Source organism: Pecten maximus, chromosome 10, assembly GCF_902652985.1.
Source record: "Pecten maximus chromosome 10, xPecMax1.1, whole genome shotgun sequence".
NCBI classification, from domain to species: domain Eukaryota; kingdom Metazoa; phylum Mollusca; class Bivalvia; order Pectinida; family Pectinidae; genus Pecten; species Pecten maximus.
The window spans coordinates 14160020-14177941 of NC_047024.1; the positions used below are offsets into that span (position 1 = coordinate 14160020).

Genomic DNA, 17922 nt, shown 5'->3' on the forward strand with positions numbered 1-17922 from the left:
TAGCCATTTTTTATCAGAAATATGTTTTTGATTTTGTGGAAGAAAGAACCTACTATAAACTAAGAGCAGTATTTCCCATAGGGAACCTCCCATAGGAAACCTCCCATATGGAACCTCCCATAGGAAACTTCCAATAGGGAACCTGCCATCTGGAACCTCTCATAGGAAACCTTCCATAAGAAACCCTACCATAGGAAACCTACCATAGGAAACCTGTCATATGGAACCTACCACAGGAAATCTGCTATAGGGACTCTCCCATAGGAAATCTCTCATTGGAAACCTCCAATTGGGAACCTCCCATAGGAAACCTCCCATAGGGAACTTCCAATAGGGAACCTCCTATAGGGAACCTCCCATAGGAAACCTTCTATAGGAAACCTCTCATAAGATGCAATTGGAATACTACTGGAGACACAAACTACACACCCTGAGTACACCACTAAGGATCAATGTCCAAGGGTATAAGCGTTGCATTACCATGCAGGCAGTTTAATTTGTGACTTTATACATTAGTTAAAAGTGAAATGATGTTTTAGTGGCTAAGTTCTACTAAACACACATGGTTTGTACTATGTTGATATGTCTTAATCTTTATAGTATAATCAGGCTACACTGTCTTCATTCAGTAACATGTTTACTGTCTGTACACATGTCTACACTAATGGTTTAGTAACATTTTTGTTAGTTTGGTCTGCGGTGATATTTCTTTGACATACCATAATCTTTTATATGTTATTAGCAATGAAATATTTTGAAAGGAAATATAATGTTTGAACCAAGTTGGGTCTACCATGGCACTTTGGTGACTGGACCTCGCTAAACAGACAGGGTTTGTATTTGGTTTAGACTTGGCCAGGAACCAAATGATCAGTTATACTGTAATATCTATCCTGTAACATTACACAGAGATCAATACCAGTAGTATTATCTGTATAGCATGGGTAGGTTTTCACTAAGTCCTGTATGGTGCTAGCTCCCTGGGACCAGCTTTTCCGCGAGGTTCATAGATACATCTTCAAACCCCAGTACTCTAGTGTATAATTCAGTGATGGTAATTCCTTCACATCCATTTTATTCCTGGCTGACTAATTTATTTTGGCATGTAGCTCTGCAGAACATGTGAAATTTGTTTTTTCATGAGTTGAGATATTTCTGGGTTGACCTCTCTCATGTACTGCTAGACATTGGCGCCCTCTTGTGGTCTATTACACAGTGGCTCCCTCTTGTATTAGACAAAGGTCCCTTCTTATGTTACCTATTAGTCTGATGGAGTGACTGCATGACTTGTGTCAGTGGCTCGGTTAGATCCCTCATGACTTGTGTCAGTGGCTCGGTTAGATCCCTCGTGTGTTGTGTAAGTGGGGTTCCATTTTGTGTCACTGATCCCTCTTGACTACAGATTTGAACATTCCCTCTGCTTGGTCTTGGGTGCAATTTAACAGTTTCTCCCTCTTGTATACAGTAAGACAGTATAGCTCCCTCCTCATTGTTTAGTGTAACTGTGGCTCCCTCCTCATTGTTTAGTGTAACTGTGGCTCCCTCTTGTGTTTGATGCGATTGTGGCTCCCTCTTGTGTTTAATGCGATTGTGGCTCCCTCTTGTGTTTGATGAGACTGTGGCTCCCTCTTGTGTTTGATTAGACTGTGGCTCCTTCTTGTGTTTGATTAGACTGTGGCTCCCTCTTGTGTTTAGTTAGATTGTGGCTCCCTCTTGTGTTTGATTAGACTGTGGCTCCCTCTTGTGTTTAATTAGAATGTGGCTCCCTCTTGTGTTTAATTAGAATGTGGCTCCCTCTTGTGTTTGATTAGACTGTGGCTCCCTCTTGTGTTTAATTAGAATGTGGATCCCTCTTGCGTTTAATTAGAATGTGGCTCCCTCTTTTGTTTAATTAGACTGTGGCTCCCTCTTGTTTTTAATTAGAATGTGGCTCCCTCTTGTGTTTAATTAGAATGTGGCTCCCTCTTGTGTTTAATTAGACTGTGGCTCCCTCTTTTGTTTAATTATATATTTAGTTGGTTTTAAGACGCATGTTTCCAGATATATACTTTCAGACTTCAGATTAGAAATCACTGCCAGGTATCAAACAAAGGCCTATCTAAGACAAAATTGAATCATATCAAAGATTCCAGATGGACAGAAATAAGTCAGGGTTACAGGTCATATCCTCCATCATGCCAGCTGTGGTATGGGGGTAAAGATCTTTTATCAGTTCAGGAAAGGATCAGAACTTTTGAAATAGATACAATCTGATTGCTGAATGGCAAATGCAGCATTTGGAGAGTGTGAATCACTCCACTAGGTTTAGCAGACAGATGTATTTACAAAAACAAAAACTGTTTGGGGATACAGGATAAGGCCTGCCATTAACTACACATGCTTTTGGTGTTTAGTGTACATTTTATCTGTGTTCCCCAAACATATTTCAAGACTTGTACTAGGTAGTATCAATCGATGATTGGTCTGGGGCTGTGACTGATTATAGGGGATAAGGGAGGGCAAGCTAGGACTAGGGAGGTGTGGGGTGAGGGAGGGCAAGCTGGGACTAGGGAGGTGTGGGGTGAGGGAGGGCAAGCTGGGACTAGGGAGGTGTGGGGTGAGGGAGGGCAAGCTGGGACTAGGGAGATGTGGGGTGAGGGTAAGGAAGGGGTGTTAGGGATGAGGAGATGGGGGTGGGGGTAAGGTAGAGGAGGAAAGGAGGCAGAGGAATTAGATGATACAAAGGAAGAAAAGGGAGAAGGATATCTTAGATGATACAGAGAAGGGAGGGAGGGGGGTTAAAATATGAAGAGGATAGAGGGAATGTTTAGAATTAGGGAAGAGAGAAAGTGATGAAGACAGGGGAGGAGACATGAGATAATAATGAGGAGGACTACTAACATCCACCATACAGTTAATACACCATGAAATTGGTATGACCTTGTTTATCAGTACTAATGGAGGGAGGGCCCTCAACCAATAATCTAATGAACTCTGTAAACTCTGAATGACAGGTCAGGCTCCCCCTCCTACAACAGACTCTCCTTATCATCCTTTCCTCAATCAATTCTACAACTAATATTTCCTCTCTGGTCGTTTTCACTTACTTATCCCCTAAACTCCTATAAGGATGAAATAACTGTATAATGCAGTTCCTTTCTGACTCTCCTGTTCTATCTACTAGTAAACTCTGAAATTGTACTTATATCTTCTGCCTTTTGTACAATCCCTATAAATTTGTGTTTTTTATCCCTTTTACTCGGTCACGAGTTTTTATGTCTGTTTCTCTAACACATTGCCTTCTTCCTCCTTCTTGGTATACTATCCCTCCATTGACTGTCAGGCACTTTTTAACATTAATGTGTCATAAGGGGTATGTTATTGAGATATTGAAGTGTTCCTGTGGTACATTGATCTAACATTCATACTACAGTTTACATCAGTATTTAAACAAAGATGCCACAATGTCTAGCATTCATACCAGTATACCACAGTTTTTATCAGTAAAATGTATTTAGACAAACATTATATTTGATTGGGAACGTATCTTTCCATATAAGGTCTAACATTTATCATGTCTGGCCTACCCTTGTATTTGTGTATAGTACTCTGGGATTACATGTCAATAATGGGTCAGTGTTTACTGTGTGGACATAGATGATGGAGATTAATTCACCATTGTGCTCAAGACAGTAGTTTAAAGACAGTTACCATTGACCTGGCCACACTACTCATCTCTCGCCTTGATGGGACAAGTCCAGTCACATATAACTGCCACAGCTTACAGACATAAGATGACCATTGAAGCTACACAAGACGGCCATTCATAAGAAATATTTCAGCATGTATGTCCTGCTGAATTGACAACTACTCTGACTTGACCTTTGACCTAGGATATGACTACCTGGTTATGACCTGACTTGACCCTTGATGGTTTAGAGTTGTTTACTTTCTTTGACCTTAAAAGTGCCCCTCCCCTTGTAAACATCCCCTTACCTGAACCGTGACCTTTAAACCTTATGCTCTCAATTTCACTATGGAAATGTTATTCAATGGTCCTAAGCAGCCAATATCATTTTCTATTTTTGGCAATTCCATCCCAAACTTAATGTCAGACTTAAAACAGATCTGTTATAATTACTATTTTTGAGAACTTTAGAAAGTTCTTCAATACAAGATTATCTGTTGGTATGTAGCATCAAATAAGAATTCACAAAGGTCTTAAAAGTTAACCAAGGAGTCCACCCTGTACCACTCCACAAAGGTCTTAAAAGTTAACCTATAAGTCCACCCTGTACCACTCCACAAAGGTCTTAAAAGTTAACCTATAAGTCCACCCTGTACCACTCCACAAAGGTATTAAAAGTTAACCTATAAGTCCATCCTGTACCACTCCACAAAGGTATTAAAAGTTAACCTATAAGTCCACCCTGTACCACTCCACAAAGGTCTTAAAAGTTAACCTATAAGTCCACCCTGTACCACTCCACAAAGGTATTAAAAGTTCACCAATAAGTCCACCCTATACCACTCCACAAAGGTCTTAAAAGTTAACCTATAAGTCCACCCTGTACCACTCCACAAAGGTCTTAAAAGTTAACCAATAAGTCCACCCTGTACCACTCCACAAAGGTATTAAAAGTTAACCAATAAGTCCACCCTGTACCACTCCACAAAGGTATTAAAAGTTAACCAATAAGTCCACCCTGTACCACTCCACAAAAGTATTAAAAGTTAACCTATAAGTCCACCCTGTACCACTCCACAAAGGTCTTAAAAGTTAACCTATAAGTCCACCCTGTACCACTCCACAAAGGTCTTAAAGTTAACCTATAAGTCCACCCTGTACCACTCCACAAAGGTCTTAAAAGTTCACCAATAAGTCCACCCTGTACCACTCCACAAAGGTCTTAAAAGTTAACCTATAAGTCCACCCTGTACCACTCCACAAAGGTCTTAAAAGTTAACCTATAAGTCCACCCTGTACCACTCCACAAAGGTCTTAAAAGTTAACCTATAAGTCCACCCTGTACCACTCCACAAAGGTATTAAAAGTTAACCATATAAGTCCACCCTGTACCACTCCACAAAGGTCTTAAAGTAACCTATAAGTCCACCCTGTACCACTCCACAAAGGTCTTAAAAGTTAACCAATAAGTCCACCCTGTACCACTCCACAAAGGTCTTAAAAGTTAACCAAGGAGTCCACCCTGTACCACTCCACAAAGGTATTAAAAGTTAACCTATAAGTCCACCCTGTACCACTCCACAAAGGTCTTAAAAGTTAACCAAGGAGTCCACCCTGTACCACTCCACAAAGGTATTAAAAGTTAACCAATAAGTCCACCCCGTCCTCCACCACCCCCACATGAAATCAATTTGATGTATAGGATGTTATACACCTGGGAGAATTGCTTTTTTCCTTCACTTGATTTAAATCTCGGTGACGCATAAAAAGTTTGCTTCGTGATGACAGACAGAAGATTAACTGGTTAGAAAATAAAGAATACTATGTACTTATATAGAGACAGATTTAAATCTCGGTGACGCATAAAAAGTTTGCTTCGTGATGACAGACAGAAGATTAACTGGTTAGAAAATAAAGAATACTATGTACTTATATAGAGACAGTCCAGAACATGTCGTGTACCGTCAGTCTTGAGCTGGTCTTGTTTCAGTGAACCTGTTTATATAGTCTTTTAAGATAGAAATAAAAATTGTCAAAAGTCTGTTGTTATAAGATTTAGCACCATATTTGTATAGGGCCCTTACAATTTGTTCTGTTTAAGTAAACTTCAAAGTTTCTGATCTGTTATGGTATTTAGATAAATGATTAAAAGTTTATTCAACTTAGAATCGCCAGACCGTAACTGAAATGACAAAGACAGGTGTGTACAAATTTTTCATGAATGAATGTAAGTGGTAGTACTAACTGGACCAGGTGTAAAGTACAGGTAAGTATCGGGGGAAGCTGTTTTCACCTTATCATAGACACGCTAATTAGGTTACGAGGGTCGACATAGTCTCTGCATTAACAGTATATGAGGTCAACATGAATATTCATAACCTGCTGTAAGAGGATGGACATATGCTAAAATATCTAGTACACTGGTGAGGTGTGGTCAGGGTTGGATATACTGTTATAAAGTGTCTCGTAACATCTGACGATTTGTTACCAGTGTTGGTAAGTTGTTTTATACATTACTAGTAAGACTTTCACATCTGACGATTTGTTACCACAGTGTTGGTAGCTTGTTTTATACATAACGTACGTAGTCAGATTTTTGATAATTAGAATTAATCCTCTGTTGTACTTTTAAATTTTGCATTACTGAAGGGATTCTTTCTTGTGATGGTTCAACTTGTCATTCAGGTAGGATGTAAGTTGAGGTATGCTTTGAAGAATGGACCATATAATTCTAAGTATTATCAACGATGTATGGTATCTTTTCTACTACAGAGTCTGTAGGAGAGTTGATAAAGCTGTTATTTTGTTGTAATTAACTGAGGTGAACTTTTACAGGAGGGGGAATGTGTAGGAGACACGATACACATTCCATGTATTTATGTTACAATGTCAAGATTCCTGATACAACAAAATCTCAAACAATGAGGTTTTTGTGCACCACAAAACTGTATGGTATTTCTTGTACAGGTAGGCTAGCCAGGTATAGGTATTTCTTTTCTGGTTAAAGGCTTGACAGGAATGTTTGTGTATATGTCACCTGATATTGGTGTCATCTGGGGGTCCGTGTCCCCAGTTTTCTGATGATTGTACCCTAGTAATAATAGTGAAGCCATCCTATCATATACTTACTGTTATCTGTTGTACATAACATTTTTCTGCTACACTGAAGAGATGACAGACGTCGATTATAGACAGATAGAACAGCTGTGGGTAACATTACAAGTTATATTACTGTTGACAGAATTAAGTGTAACGTTATCATCAGTTTTCATCACTTTCTATCAGGTGATATATGGCTGTATTAATTGTTATAAATATCTGTAAGATCCAATCAGTATAGATAATATATCTTACAAAGGCAGAACACCGTAACATAAAAACAGGTTTGAGACTTATAAATACTTCTTATCTTAAGTTTTAGGATTGAAAAAATCATTGATTGGCTATGGAGGTATGGGGACAGTTTCCTTTCAGTGTAGGTTTTCTGGCTATGGAGGTATGGGGACAGTTTCCTTTCAGTGTAGGTTTTCTGGCTATGGAGGTATGGGGACAGTGTCCTACAGTGTAGGTTTTCTGGCTATGGAGGTATGGGGACAGTTTCCTACAGTGTAGGTTTTCTGGCTATGGAGGTATGGGGACAGTTTCCTTTCAGTGTAGGTTTCCTGGCTATGGTGGTATGGGGACAGTTTCCTTTCAGTGTAGGTTTTCTGGCTATGGAGGTATGGGGACAGTTTCCTACAGTGTAGGTTTTCTGGCTATGGAGGTATGGGGACAGTTTCCTTTCAGTGTAGGTTTTCTGGCTATAGAGGTATGGGGACAGTTTCCTTTCAGTGTAGGTTTTCTGGCTATGGAGGTATGGGGACAGTTTCCTTTCAGTGTAGGTTTTCTGGCTATGGAGGTATGGGGACAGTTTCCTACAGTGTAGGTTTTCTGGCTATGGAGGTATGGGGACAGTTTCCTTTCAGTGTAGGTTTCCTGGCTATGGTGGTATGGGGACAGTTTCCTTTCAGTGTAGGTTTTCTGGCTATGGAGGTATGGGGACAGTTTCCTTTCAGTGTAGGTTTCCTGGCTATGGTGGTATGGGGACAGTTTCCTTCAGTGTAGGTTTTCTGGCTATGGAGGTATGGGGACAGTTTCCTACAGTGTAGGTTTTCTGGCTATGGAGGTATGGGGACAGTTTCCTTTCAGTGTAGGTTTTCTGGCTATGGAGGTATGGGGACAGTTTCCTTTCAGTGTAGGTTTTCTGGCTATGGAGGTATGGGGACAGTTTCCTTTCAGTGTAGGTTTTCTGGCTATGGAGGTATGGGGACAGTTTCCTACAGTGTAGGTTTTCTGGCTATGGAGGTATGGGGACAGTTTCCTTTCAGTGTAGGTTTTCTGGCTATGGAGGTATGGGGACAGTTTCCTTTCAGTGTAGGTTTTCTGGCTATGGAGGTATGGGGACAGTTTCCTGCAGTGTAGGTTTTCTATCATTTTGTGGCCTATATCAGTCATTTAGTGGTATAGTGATACATCCTTACCTAAGATCTAACAATATCATGGCTTTCCAAAGGAGCTGACTGAGAGATGTTTAACATACTGGGGCCAGGTACAGAGGCCATACTAACCTAACTTATGCTTTTATTTGTATTTGGTAAGGACAAATTACACACAGTGCAATAATGTCTTATGACTTAAATCTTCAGTGAAAATAGATACCCAAATTTTATATTCCACATAAGTCAAAGGTCACAATTTAGCAGGACAGGGTCGTGGAATGATATTACAAAAAGGAGTTGTATATAAAGATTCCAGTTTCTCTATTCAATATGTATCTGTTAGGTAATATGTAAGGTATATGTAGACAATGAGACATGTATAAAAACTGATAATTGTAACCTCCTTCACAGGGACATCAGTGGCAGGTAACAATGTTTCTTGGGGACCCTCCCCCCAAAAAAAACAAAAATTTTAAGTGCCCTGTGGTAGGAACAGGTATACAATTTTCCATAGTCAATCATGATGGCACATGACATTGCTCGACTTAAAAGGTTGGCTGTCTGGACAGCATGAGTCATCCTTAAACCTTCGCCACTTCAGAAGTGTGTGCCTTTAAGTGAAATAACATAATCTATATTTCTGAATTATTATTTAATTCATATTTCAATGTCTCACTGCGATATGTAGGTGTGAAGTTTCTAGTATAAGTAAAATATTAAGATGAATATATTATGAAGTGCTCTGTTTACATGAGTAGCATTTCATCCGGTTCTGTAAGAGTGCTTACTTCCGTGAGGATTCACACAAGCACATTGTGGACCTAGACCTACATGACTGTTTCCTACTTAACTCTCCTATATACTTGTCCTGGTGATCCTAAATCCTGTGTATAATTATGGCCCTTACGTTGCTAGTGTAGGTACTTCTCATTGAAACAAGATTAAACTTTGAAAATGACTGGATAATTTCATTTCTGTGTATTCAAAATGACAACAGGATTAGTTTTTCACAGTTGGTTTTGTGGCACACTTTATTGAATGAAAGTTTACCACAATGATTTCAATTTAGAATTTTTTTTTCAGTTTCAGTTTTCATTGATATACCAGGTACAAGTTTACACAATATGAATCTTGAACATCTTGAATTTACATTTATTCAACCCAAGTTATTTGATAAAGTCCTGGCAATGCTCCAGCATACCTTATTTAGCCACAAATAAGCTTTACCTTATCTATCCACAAATAAGTCCTTGCCACTAACACCTGTCTTCAAATAAGACCATGTCGACAAGCACGCCCCTGTTCACAAGTAGGCCTCTCTTCACAAACAAGCCCCCCCAGGTAATCACCCTTCTTCATTTTTTCAGAATAATCCATTTTGAAATTTTTAAGCTAAAAGTGATTCACAAATAAGCACTTCTCACACTTCTATGATACCAAAATGGGGGGGGGGAGGCTTATTTGAGGATATATAATATGGTGTATATTAATTTTTAGTTAATATCCGGGAAAATTCATTCAACTTGTTTCAGAAAATATATGTAGTTAACATTTTGCTTTTCCAATATGTAGACTTGCATACAAGCCCACCATGTTCATCTGGTATGTGTTTTGAGCTCTCCAACAAACTTTATAAGTGCTACCAGTCCAGAAGTGGTAATGGATGCTTTTATCAACAAATTGCCAGATTGGAAGTTAATATAATCAAGTATAAAAAATATGAAGGGGCTAGAGCTGTCAGACAAGACTTGGTTAAAATATTTTCTGTCTGCTATACATTATTTTGTCAAAGAATATTGTGCACAGATGTGCCAACTCTCTTTCTGCAGACAAAAATGTGCGGTGTTCTTCACATCATCCACATGTTTCTGAAGTCTGAAGTATCAATCAGCACAGAAGATTGGAGGCAATTTGGAATTATTCATGAAGGTAGCAGATTGTAATGCTGATGTGATTGACAAATTTTCAGGAAGTTGTCAGGACTTTATAACAAAATGCTGATTGGTTTGTTTAAATCCTCCCACATCACAAATATATGGTAGATTGCATTAACCTGTATTTATTTCTGTATGGGTTCTCCATGTTATGGTTAGATTTATACTGTTAGGTTTAAAATCGAGGTTATAGCTCAATTGGTTAGAGCTAAAGCCACATCACCTCATGTGAAGTTTGGAGGTGCACGGAAGCTGAGAGACTGGCTGGTCAGTGCTGTCATGCTTTTGTCCTTGAGCAAGACACTTAACCTTAATTGCTCTGGATGGCATGCGATGAGCCTCCCATATGTTGTTCAGTGAGGTAGTCACCAACTACTACAAGGAGACTGCGTTAAGATGACAGTGGCTGTTCACGGGAAATAAATCTCACAAACAAACAATATTAATACAATGAGGTCAATTTTGTGAATAAAGTTAGTATTGTAACATGTATATGTTATACCAGGTATATGGAACTTTCATTTCAAAAATCATGATATGTAAGTAGATAATGCAGTACCTGGAATATCAAAAACATGATAGATTCTTGCAAATTGTTTTCATCGCTTCACTGTTCCTTATTGTAATATAAGGCAGCAAAGTTTATGTGATATATGTGTAGATTTGTATAATATGTACATAGGTATGACATTGAGGAAATTTCAATAGCATCTACATATATGATGATATTTCTTTCAGATTTCCAAGAAATTATGAAGCACTAATTTATTTTTTTTTTTTTTGATTTCATAGGATTATTTTGTATTTAGAAACTGAAGCACTAAAAATGGATTTCTCTTTTTTTCTTGATTAGGTTTCACAACAAACTAACGGAACACATAATGACACAGATGTGTTGACAGGATTTAGTGCCCCGTCCAACAACATAAACCCTTTGTACGACCTCATTAACACGGACCTAGAGCCTGACGAGGCACCTACCAACAGTGCTGCACTCTCATCAAACCCATTGTACGAAATGTCGACAGATTATGAGGAACCACAGAAGCCAGATATGGCTACCACCGAGTCGGACAATCCAATGTACGGATATTTATCTAGTGAGGAAAACACAAATGGATCCCCTTCTGAGGATTTAATGGGAACCAGTACCACGGTAACTAGTGATGATTCAGGAGTTACTATGGAAACTGCCCAAACAAGTGAGGAGGAATTAATTATGGTAAGTGGTGAAAAATCGGTGGTAGAAAACGGTGAAAATATGTGTGAAAATGTAAATGTTGTTAATGGTGACGCTTCCTCATACCAGGAGGAAGTGGTGTGTGATCAAGGGGAGATAATTGAGAATGATGTTCAGGAGGATGTTGTTCCCCAAGAGGATGCAACTACTGAACAATTCGTTGACCAAGATATTCAAGATGGTATTTCGGAAAGTGTAGATACTGCTGCAGTGTCTTCAGGAGAATTGGAAGATAAGCCTACTTATGATGAGGAGGAATCCGAGGAAACTGTTCAAGAGGTTTCCATGGATACCTACATGCAGAGTGCTCAAGATGAACAAAATATTGCTGAACAAGAAGCAGATGAAAATCCCAGACAGGTGGAAGAGGAAAAAGTTCCATATGAAGAGGAGCAGCTCATTGAACCTGTACAGACTGAAGTAGTCGAAACCCAACCAGAACTGGTTCAGACAGAGGAACCTCAAGTTCCAGAGCCTGTTGCAGAACCAGAAACTTACCATGAACCAGAACCTGCTCAGGGTGAGGTTGAGCCTGAACCAGAAGAACAGTATGTGGAAGAGGAAGTAGTTCAAGAGGTTCAGGAAGATGTTCATGTGGCACCACAAGTTCAGGAAGAAGAGGTAGCACCACAGCCTGAGGAGGAGGAAGTGGCACCACAACCTCAGGAAGAGGAAGTGGTACCACAGCCTCAGGAGGAGGAAGTGCCACCACAACCTCAGGAGGAGGAAGTGCTGCAACAGCCTCAGGAAGAGGAAGTGCCACCACAACCTCAGGAAGAGGAAGTGCCACCACAACCTCAGGAAGAGGAAGTGCCACCACAACCTCAGGAGGAGGAAGTGCTGCAACAGCCTCAGGAAGAGGAAGTGCCACCACAAACTACTGAAGCGGAAGTAGCACCACAATTCCAAGAGGAGGAAGTGGTACCACAGTCACAAGAGGAGGAAGTGGTACCAGAACCAAGTATGTCCGAGGACCAACAGGCAATCAACCAGGTAATTTGGCATGTCTGCATGTAATGTAATACTGTTATACTCCCCACAGCAGCATGACACACAACATGTACAGGTAATGTGTTCACTTTCAGGGTACCTGTTCAGGTGGCACAGAAATTAATACTTTGTCTTATTTTTAAAATTACTGGTAATATTTTTGACTTTTTAGATTTGCTGTGCATGACTGTATACATTGAATGTTGTGATGCAGATCAGTGTTTTAGGAGGGCTACATATAGGGGAATCGGTGTAGTAGTGGTTACAGAGACTTTCATTTGTATATGATGTTGGGTTGTTGGGGGATTCAGGGCTGGGGGATTGGGAGGGTTGATAGGGGGTTGGAGTGGAGTTGGCATTGCACATGTTTGTGTAAGGAGGGGAGAGAGTTAGGCTTTGTTTTGGGAAACTGTTGAATTACATGTAAGCTATTTAAAGTTGTTTTAATAAGATTTAGATTTTAGCTTATAAGTCATTTTAGGAATAGTGTTTATCAATGTGGCATTAAGGATTTTTTTCACCAGATTTATAGGGACTTTTTAGTAATTGTGTGATCATATGTTACTCAATTCTTCATAATAGTTCAGTTTTGCACAAGTGATGTCCGAATATAAAGTAAACATTGTGGTACGGAACTGTGCTGAACTCCAGGACTGAAGGAGATGGATAGGACGACTAACACATACGGACACTATATATATCCTGAGGAGAAAATCAATTGCACATCTGATGGACACTGTATTTAATCATGTCATATCACCAACATCCTTAGCTATTTTTACCGACGGCATACCAGTGTCTATTCCTGGCTAGTACCAACATGATGATCACACCTGCATGACATACAGGTGTGTAATACACATAATTACAGGTACTGTACAGGTATCAGCTGATGTAGCAACGACTGACATACCTATGATTATACCTACTGATACAGTAGTCACCTGGATTATCTCTACCTGAGAAGGGGCGGGGCAAACTTGTACCCGAAACATCACCCCTCGTTTATAAAGCTATACCCAAATAAGGGTGTGAAATCTATATCAACAAGATTGACCTGGATTTGATTGGATTGACCCGGATAATTTGAAGGTATTTCCTGTTTTTGTGAATGAACCAAGAGAAATGGATTACATTATCTAGGTTAAAGGTTACAGTGTTGTGTTGAACAGCTTGTTACGTGTATTTATCTATATGTTATGACAGTTTCTTTAAATGTGTTCATGTTGAATTATAATTAAATTACTAATAGGATATGCTGTACAAAGATTTATAAATTAATTTAGTTAATCCAAAAGTAGAAATTTGATATTGATTAGTGATTTGGATATGTTTATAGATGTCACATTGGTTTAGGATATTGGATTCACATGTCAGTTGCTAGCTGCATTAGGTATACATGTGGGTTATGGAATTGGATTCACATGTCAGTTGAGGAGATTGTATTCACATGTCAGTTGCAGAAATTGGATTCACAATTTGTTTGTGGAATGGGATCGATTCACACATCAGTTGGGTGTCTTGCATTAGTATGTTGCATAGGTATATATTAAATTCTGTTCAACATTTTCCCTGTGACCTAAAATAACTGAAATAATTGATGGATTTAATAGTTGATAGTTATTGTGTGCATGCACTTTATGTTGCAAATCATATTTACATTACATAACACTTGTAAATTGGTGGTTAAAGAATTATCTGAAGGTAAAGGGTCATAGGTCACCTCTAACTACTTTTGAAATAAAAATTTGTGTAGAAATATTTGATGAACCCTGGATTCAATAGATATAGTTTATACATACACAACATAATATTGTAACATCAAGTTCTACATTAGATTAGATTCTAATGGTCATGGGTCAAGGTCAAAGGGTCAAAGGTCACAATCAAACATTTAAAAAAACATTCAAGCAGTAATTACATACAGCATTCATTTTCTGCAGAGGGGTTGGAACTGGATATCTCCCATACACTGTATATAACTGTGCTGTGATCCCCTTAAGACTAAGTGGCCGCGATGGCCAAGTAGTTAAGGTGTCCTGACACTTTATCACTAACCCTCCACCTGTGGGTCTCGAGTTCGAAACCCATGTGGGGCAGTTGCTTGGCACTGACCCTAGGCTGGTGGTTCCTCCACCTCCAAGGCCAGGTACGTCTTTAAATGACCCTGGCTGTTAATAGGACATCAATTAAAATAAACCAAATAAACCAAACCTTATGACTATCGATCAACTGACTTGGTTCCAAACACTTCTGTTGATTAATTGGTTTTTAATGATGAATTGATGACTATCATGACAAACAGTTTTTATAGCTCAATTAAGTAAAATAACTGGATTTAGGAGTTACTTGTGGACAGATTTTACTGTTAGCTATATAAAGGTCATTCTGTATGTAGGATAGTATACGGACAATCTAATGGAGGTCAGTTCTGATATAAATCATAAACAGTCAAGTTTTCCTTTTAAAGCCTTGACCATAGGTATACATGAGTCATCAGTATAAGTGGCTAGACAACAGCTGGACATCTGAGATGGACAATATAGATAGGTGGTAAATGTTGTCAGGTTAAAATACAATCATTCCATACATATCTTATATACAGTTCCTCTGGTCGGATAGTGGCATTCCTTATAGGGTCGAGGCATGTCATAGAGAGACTGAGGATGATGGTGGCATTCCTTATAGAGTTGTGGCATGTCTTAAATAGACTGAGGATGATGGTGGCATTCCTTATAGAGTCATGGCATGTCTTCGAGAGACTGAGGATGATGGTGGCATGCCTTAACGAGACGTAGGAATCAAGTCTTTATACCAAGTTATTGTTCATGTCCTCAGATAAAAGAAATGACTTCTGTGGGAATTATAAGCATATGATGTGGCTAGCTGTGATTTCATAGAACTATTTGACATGTGGTGCTATCTGACTAGTTGTTATACCCCTGTGGTCCTATACTATCTGACTAGTTATACCCCTGTGGTCCTATACTATCTGACTAGTTATACCCCTGTGGTCCTATACTATCTGACTAGTTATACCCCTGTGGTCCTATACTATCTGACTAGTTATACCCCTGTGGTCCTATACTATCTGACTAGTTATACCCCTGTGGTCCTATACTATCTGACTAGTTGTTATACCTCTGTGGTCCTATACTGTCTGACTAGTTGTTATACCCCTGTGGTCCTATACTATCTGACTAGTTATACCCCTGTGGTCCTATACTATCTGACTAGTTATACCCCTGTGGTCCTATACTATCTGACTAGTTATACCCCTGTGGTCCTATACTATCTGACTAGTTATACCCCTGTGGTCCTATACTATCTGACTAGTTGTTATACCCCTGTGGTCCTATACTATCTGACTAGTTATACCCCTGTGGTCCTATACTATCTGACTAGTTATACCCCTGTGGTCCTATATTATCTGACTAGTTATACCCCTGTGGTCCTATACTATCTGACTAGTTATACCCCTGTGGTCCTATACTATCTGACTAGTTATACCCCTGTGGTCCTATACTATCTGACTAGTTATACCTCTGTGGTCCTATATTATCTGACTAGTTATACCCCTGTGGTCCTATACTATCTGACTAGTTATACCCCTGTGGTCCTATACTATCTGACTAGTTGTTATACCCCTGTGGTCCTATACTATCTGACTAGTTATACCCCTGTGGTCCTATACTATCTGACTAGTTATACCCCTGTGGTCCTATACTATCTGACTAGTTATACCCCTGTGGTCCTATACTATCTGACTAGTTATACCCCTGTGGTCCTATACTATCTGACTAGTTATACCCCTGTGGTCCTATACTATCTGACTAGTTGTTATACCCCTGTGGTCCTATACTATCTGACTAGTTATACCCCTGTGGTCCTATACTATCTGTCTAGTTATACCCCTGTGTTCCTATACTATCTGACTAGTTATACCCCTGTGGTCCTATACTATCTGACTAGTTATACCCCTGTGGTCCTATACTATCTGACTAGTTATACCCCTGTGGTCCTATACTATCTGACTAGTTATACCCCTGTGGTCCTATACTATCTGACTAGTTGTTATACCCCTGTGGTCCTATACTATCTGACTAGTTATACCCCTGTGGTCCTATACTATCTGACTAGTTATACCCCTGTGGTCCTATACTATCTGACTAGTTATACCCCTGTGGTCCTATACTATCTCTGACTAGTTATACCCCTGTGGTCCTATACTATCTGACTAGTTGTTATACGCCTGTGGTCCTATACTATCTGACTAGTTGTTATACCCCTGTGGTCCTATACTATCTGACTAGTTGTTATACCCCTGTGGTCCTATACTATCTGACTAGTTGTTATACCCCTGTGGTCCTATACTATCTGACTAGTTATACCCCTGTGGTCCTATACTATCTGACTAGTTGTTATACCCCTGTGGTCCTATACTATCTGACTAGTTGTTATACCCCTGTGGTCCTATACTATCTGACTAGTTATACCCCTGTGGTCCTATACTATCTGACTAGTTATACCCCTGTGGTCCTATACTATCTGACTAGTTATACCCCTGTGGTCCTATACTATCTGACTAGTTATACCCCTGTGGTCCTATACTATCTGACTAGTTATACCCCTGTGGTCCTATACTATCTGACTAGTTATACCCCTGTGGTCCTATACTATCTGACTAGTTATACCCCTGTGGTCCTATACTATCTGACTAGTTATACCCCTGTGGTCCTATACTATCTGACTAGTTATACCCCTGTGGTCCTATACTATCTGACTAGTTATACCCCTGTGGTCCTATACTATCTGACTAGTTATACCCCTGTGGTCCTATACTATCTGACTAGTTATACCTCTGTGGTCCTATACTATCTGACTAGTTGTTATACCCCTGTGGTCCTATACTATCTGTCTAGTTATACCCCTGTGGTCCTATACTATCTGACTAGTTATACCCCTGTGGTCCTATACTATCTGACTAGTTATACCCCTGTGGTCCTATACTATCTGACTAGTTATACCTCTGTGGTCCTATACTATCTGACTAGTTATACCCCTGTGGTCCTATACTATCTGACTAGTTATACCTCTGTGGTCCTATACTATCTGACTAGTTATACCCCTGTGGTCCTATACTATCTGACTAGTTATACCCCTGTGGTCCTATACTATCTGACTAGTTATACCCCTGTGGTCCTATACTATCTGACTAGTTATACCCCTGTGGTCCTATACTATCTGACTAGTTGTTATACCCCTGTGGTCCTATACTATCTGACTAGTTATACCCCTGTGGTCCTATACTATCTGTCTAGTTATACCCCTGTGGTCCTATACTATCTGACTAGTTATACCCCTGTGGTCCTATACTATCTGACTAGTTATACCCCTGTGGTCCTATACTATCTGTCTAGTTATACCCCTGTGGTCCTATACTATCTGACTAGTTATACCCCTGTGGTCCTATACTATCTGACTAGTTATACCCCTGTGGTCCTATACTATCTGACTAGTTATACCCCTGTGGTCCTATACTATCTGACTAGTTATACCTCTGTGGTCCTATACTATCTGACTAGTTATACCCCTGTGGTCCTATACTATCTG

The 17922-nt window shown here is 39.6% G+C and overlaps 1 protein-coding gene and 1 long non-coding RNA gene across 18 annotated transcripts in view; one reads left to right on the plus strand and one right to left on the minus strand.

Annotated features, from left to right (window-relative positions):
- Positions 1-17922, plus strand: part of LOC117336894 (probable serine/threonine-protein kinase kinX) — a 169774-nt gene that overhangs the window by 53849 nt on the left and 98003 nt on the right. For 15 of the 17 annotated variants that reach the window (XM_033897641.1, XM_033897642.1, XM_033897650.1 and 12 more), the window contains 2 exons: positions 10933-12312; positions 14221-14222. In XM_033897641.1, coding sequence (XP_033753532.1) covers positions 10933-12312; positions 14221-14222 — 1382 coding nt within the window. Of the gene's footprint in view, positions 1-6058; positions 6164-10932; positions 12313-14220; positions 14223-17922 lie in introns of those variants that run through there. The other 2 variants (XM_033897652.1, XM_033897643.1) reach the window with 2 other exon arrangements.
- The window catches only part of LOC117336898, a 37902-nt gene that overhangs the window by 5705 nt on the left and 14275 nt on the right, over positions 1-17922 (minus strand). The window lies entirely within an intron of this gene.